General features: G+C 45.3%; 1 protein-coding gene across 1 annotated transcript in view; it reads left to right on the forward strand.

Annotated features, from left to right (window-relative positions):
• Positions 1-2,249: 2,249 nt before the first annotated feature.
• The window catches only part of adcy5 (adenylate cyclase 5), a 97,299-nt gene continuing 93,830 nt past the window's right edge, over positions 2,250-5,718 (forward strand). Inside the window, exon 1 of the mRNA XM_013914150.1 lies at positions 2,250-4,416. Coding sequence (XP_013769604.1) covers positions 3,481-4,416 — 936 coding nt within the window. The 5' untranslated portion in view covers positions 2,250-3,480. The remainder of the gene's footprint in view (positions 4,417-5,718) is intronic.

Below are 5,718 nucleotides of genomic sequence, written 5' to 3' on the forward strand. Positions count from 1 at the left end.
TTAGTTATGCACATTATATTCCATCTTTTAAGCCAGAGATTTAATTTTAATTCAGTGTTTTAGTGACCTTATACTTGTTAAGAGAAGTTCTTATTGTTCCTAAGTTGATCATGTATTTTATAGGTAAAAATACACTATGTAAAATGTGAAAGCCATTCCTCACACACTTTGTATAGATTGGACTCTGTTTCATACCATTTCAATTAAAAGTCTGTCTAAATGCCTATAGAGGAGAGACATCTAAAACTGATGGCAATAGAATTCCTATGTAGATGCAGATGGACTGCAGGGAGAGTTGGGAGAAAATAAGAGAGACTCTGGCTGCAGGTATGGAGCAGGTGGAGAGAATAGGAATGAAAACCCTAATGGGAATGGGAGCATACATGAGAGGGAGGCAAGGTAGTTGGACTAGCGGTGGTTAATCTGGTTGACTTTAAATGTCAAGGTGGGTGCTGAGGACAAATGAAGAAAAGAGTCCAAGCTGGATGGGGAGGAGACTGAGGAGTCAGGAGTGAAGAATAGGAGTGATTTGTACCAGTGGGAGTGAGAGGGAGTTAGTTATCCAGCTAGACGAGTTGGGGAGGGTGCCACTGATGAAAAGGCAGGTAGAGCTGGAAGCAGCTGGGACAAAGATGCTGAGATTTGGGCTGGGAGCAATGCGGATGGGCAGGATTAGTAGGTTAAACAAGGATATTGAAGATGGTGAAGCAAAAAGGAAAAGAGAAAGGCCAAAGAGGAGATTTGTGTATGGGCTGAGAGAGGATGTGAAGAGGAGGGGTAGAGATAAATGATCAGAAGCGAGATATCCAGGGCTAATAATGAGCACCTGTTATGGGGTAAATAGCAATCACATGAAATACAGTTTGGGTGTCCGCATACATTTTGAGCATGAAATGCAGGTGTGGAGTTACTTGTAAAAGGTAGGATGGTTTTCTCTGAAATGTGGTGAAGCTGAATGACACAGCACGTGCAGTACACGTTCATGAATGCAATTCTGAGAAGGTGAGAAAAAAAAGGAGATCAGCAATAGTCCCTAAATAAACCCACAAATACAGGCTCTTTGCAGGAACTGAATATGGTTGCTTTTCTCTCTGTGCTGTGCTAGGTATGTGCAAGAGAGCAACAAGGAAGCAGAACAAGGAGTCATAAGACAAGTTGAGAAAATCAGTTGCACAACTCGGATTGAGATTATTTTGTATCAGATTTATATCTGAGTCTCTTTTCATTTGATGAGGACAGCGCTGAATAGAATCCACTGTTCTCTCCGTTAACAGCGAAAGAATTCCAGAAAGGGCAAAGGGAATTCAGCTGGAGGTGAGCCGGTCACAGCAAACACATGAGGCTCCCTGTCACATGCTCCCAGTACATTCATTAACACACAGTGTTCTTTTCCCCATGTGTAAATGGCAGCAGAGACATTTGCAGGCTTTAAAGTGGAAGAGCTGAAAGACAACAGGGCATACCTGTGCGGTAAAATGAAGGGCAGACAGTAATGTCAGGATGATATAAAGAAAATCCCATTACAAGTGGATCAAATCCACTGTGAGCCGGTAAATGACTAAATCTGTTAACTAAACAATATTTAGGCTGTAGAACAAAAACGCTTCACAATAAAAGCCATGACTTAAAACAAAATCAGACTGGACCAAAATATAAATAAAGAAAAATACATTATTTATGTAATGAGCATGTATTTCGGTCTAGAAAAGGACAATTTTACTTTTTTGAGCAAGAACAATGTGAGAATATGAGTGAAGTTGTTTTAAAGAGAATTCTGGCAACATCGGCGGTCATGTTGAAACGCCTCTGGGAACTTTTACAGTTAAGTTGAAGTATAAGTTACATTTGAATGTAATTGTCACCGAGAAACAAAAACCACATGTATTGAATCACCAGTCAAATCTCATTAAACATAAAGGGCTTATGAAGATTGGTTGCCGCCCCCCTAAACAAGGTTTTAAAACCTCTTTCTGTTAAACCCCTTTAGTGCTCTCTGTCCTGACTAATGTCTCTCAACCTGCTATAGATCGCGGGCAGCTGGAGATGAACAAATCTCTGTGTTACTGGAGTAGGGGGACGCAGTTTGGAACTGGCAACCTGCTGGGGGGTCACTGAGATAAAATTCAACCCATGCTGTAAGGTACGTGTGGGGTGTGCCATGCGGGCTATCCAGCTGTGAGCGCAGTCCCGCCCATTCATCGAAAGCGCCCGGGGGTCGCGCAGAATCTGATTTGGATTGACCGAGCTGTCATCCAATGAAAGCGCGTCAAAGCGTGACTCACCCCTTTTCTTTTCCAATGGAAGCGGGCCGGAGAGGCGGATCAAAGGAAGCAAACTTGGTTGAATGACCATTAAAGCAGCAATCAGCGGTAAATATGTTATGATGCCACGCTCCAAACGCACACCGAGCGTATTGTCCGAGGCGCCGGGAGCGCACTTTTGCACCGGTTAGTCACTTTGCGAAATGGCCGTGCGCAGGAGGAGTGTCGCTGCAAACCAAGTCGGGGTGGGGGGGTCGCTCTTCAGGGATTTGAACAGTGATGGGCAGCTGTTGGACATTGATTTGGCGCAGCGGCTGACGGTGAATTGAACAGTGCGGTAACGCGGGTTTGTTTTTGGGGTTTTTTAACCATGGACGGAGAAGCTGTCTTTTGTGGCTGTCAGATGAGGAGAAGGAGGAGGAGCGGCTGACTTCTCCTCTCTGCTCAGTGCAAGTGTGAGAGAATCGTGATGCTGATTTTTGGCCAAACGTGAGGCTCCCCCGCCGCTGCCGAGCAGGCTTCAATGTTCGCTCAGTACAGGTGCATCAGGATTTGAGTGGACGTGATCAGAGCCGTCACCATGGCATTCACCTTCATATGGCATCCCACCTCCGTCTTTTCCGCCTGCAAACCGCTGACAAGGATACAGGAAACGTATCTGCACATATAACGGATTGGAATTGGCCAATTGATGCTGCTGCTTGCACTATGATCTCTGGGGAACTATCCGAGTTGTGTAATGGTTTTATTCCATTTGCAGCGCGTGCCCTGCAACCTCCGTGGATGATGGCTAATTGGGCCCAATGATGTAGAGCCAAATCCACCTGGATCTAATGTTCCCTCCTCTCGTGGCTCCCCTGTGACTTTTTGCGCATGTTCAATTGTTTTTTTTTAATTCCCAGAGCTTTTCGCTATTCTCGGCTATTGCTTTTGGTGATTTTATTTTATTTGTAAAGGCTTTTAAGGACGACTGTTTGCTTCTGAAAGTGGCGATTAAACTGACTGCTAACTTTACATTTTACAGTCAAAGCCCCCGGGCTGTCTGAAGCGTGATCAGCTATGGAAAGTTCAGCTAATAAAAGACATTTAATGCGACTCATCCTTGGGACTAAATAGTTCCCTTCCCTCTTTTAAGTGGAACAAACTTCTTTTTCCCTCCCCTGTCTCCTATAGGCTATTTGTTTAGATAACATTCTGTCACTGCATCCACTTTTCCACTATGTCCAGATCAAACAGTGTCAGCCCACCCGGAGTCGGTGCTCCCGGGTTGAGGGGAGGGACCGAGCACAGATCAGCTTGGGGAGAGTCTCAGTCTGTGGCCAACGGGTGCCCATACTCAGCAAGATCTCCGCGCAGGAAGCTCACCCGGACCAACAGCCGGTGGACGGAGGAGGATGATCTGGACCACCGGCCGCCCGGGCGAGCCTCCACGACCGTCAGCAGGGTCAGCTTCAGGTCCAGGTCGGCTTGGCAGGACCATGGAGAGGAGAGCCGAGACAACAACCGCGCGTCCTCTAAACGTCCAGACGGCGAGGTGAGACCCAAGTCCGTGGAGCTGGGTCTGGAAGAGCGGAGAGCCAAGCCGAGGACCGACGAGGAAGAGGTCATGCCCGAAGTAAACTTTTCCTTCGTGGCGTGCTGCACCAGCGTCATGCACATTTTCAAATCCAAAAAATTCCAGTCGGAGAAGTTGGAGCGGCTCTACCAGCGCTACTTTTTCCGTCTCAACCAGAGCAGCTTGACTATGCTCATGGGCGTACTTGTGCTGGTGTACACGGTCATGTTGGGCTTTCACTGCTCCGGTGGGAGATCGGGACCGAGCGTAACGTACGTGGTGGTATTTTCTGTGGCCATCTTCCTCACGCTCGTGCTCATGGTAATCTGCAACAGGAACGGATTTCACCAGGACCACATGTGGGTCGTGTGCTATGTGGTCATCCTGATGGTGTTGGTGATCCAGGTGATCGGAGTACTGCTCGTACAGCCCAGAAGTGCCTCGGAGGGGATCTGGTGGACCGTGTTCTTCATCCATGTCATCTACACTCTGCTTCCCGTCAGGATGCGAGCTGCGGTCATCACTGGAGTTATTCTTTCCGCCATCCACGTGGCCATTTCTTGGATGTTAAACGAAACGGACAGCTTTCTGTGGAAACAGGTACGTCGAAGAATGCGCTCTGTTTTTAAACGTCTGCGCAGAGATGTGAAGCCACGCGTTGCGCGCAATAACGCACATTACACACATTTGTTCAAAGCATCCCGGTGCTGAACGTTTCTCTCACGATCAAGTGAACAAAAGTGATAGAGAAGTAATAGAAATTGTAGGATAATAAATGTCACACACACACAGTGGCAAGCACAGTCTCTCTGATGGGGAAAAAATGGGGGACCCTTTTCAAAGCCACTTAAATCACTTCTGAGCTCTCAAGGACAGATTGTCCAAAGTGTGTGATTCTTCATGTAAGATCTACCAAGACAATCAAAGATCAGAGAGGGTCTTTGAGTGTGGCCATTAAAAGGGTGTAAACACTTCTGCCTTCAGCTGTGATCTGATCTAGATTATCTGAAGCATCTGAGACCGCAAGTTTATTATGTTAACCAAAGTGCCTGTGTGGGGGGCTTTGTGGTTAAGTCAGAGTCAGGAAACTCCTAGATGCGAAAAAACAAACAAACAAAAAAGTGAAACGTGTTTACTTGAAATATTTTTCCTTTCTCTTTTTTGTGGTTTCTGGTTGTCTTTCCAACACCGAATGACTTAATTGACAAGTTGAGCTGGTGATTGGTTAGACAAACACTTCAGTCTGAGCGAAGCCACTGGTTGGCACGGAAACAGCAGCTGGCTTGTTGCTTTTCAGTGGTGCCAGCAACTGTGGGCTCAGCACAAGTATAGCTATACAGCCAGCTTTTTCCTTTTGCAGTTAGAATTCTCTGTTTTCACTTGCCTCATAAAATCTCATTTGTTCAGCAAAACTAACAGTGCGCAAAGAGCCTGGTTTAATGCCAAATACTATCAGAAAAAGTCTGACACCTGGACATATTTCACAGTTATGAATTAAAAGAAGTGAAATCGTGATCCTTTGTTACAATATCCAAATTTATTGCATTTCATTGTTCTGTTTCATCATGACACATGCCTGAATATTCCGTATTTTAGTCTTGCCATTTTAGCTCTTACTAAACTTGATCACAGTGGGTTTGCGAGGATGGAGTTAACCCCTGTTTATTGACTTATAGCATTCATATAACAGTCTGATAAACATCCTGTGCAGAGGATGTTTATCAAACATTTGAACATGATATAATTAGTAAAACACTGAAAACACTTTTCTAACTGCAGAGCTATTGCATATTTAGGACTAATGAAGCTATAAAGAATTAATGTGCAGCTTAAACACCTGAAATCAAAGCTGTTTAACAGAAGGGAAGGAAAAAAGTGTTTGGGCTTAGCTTTGGAAAAACT

The sequence above is a fragment of the Pundamilia nyererei genome, unplaced genomic scaffold (genome assembly GCF_000239375.1).
Source record: "Pundamilia nyererei isolate P.nyererei 1_Seehausen unplaced genomic scaffold, PunNye1.0 scaffold00175, whole genome shotgun sequence".
In the NCBI taxonomy this organism is placed as follows: domain Eukaryota; kingdom Metazoa; phylum Chordata; class Actinopteri; order Cichliformes; family Cichlidae; genus Pundamilia; species Pundamilia nyererei.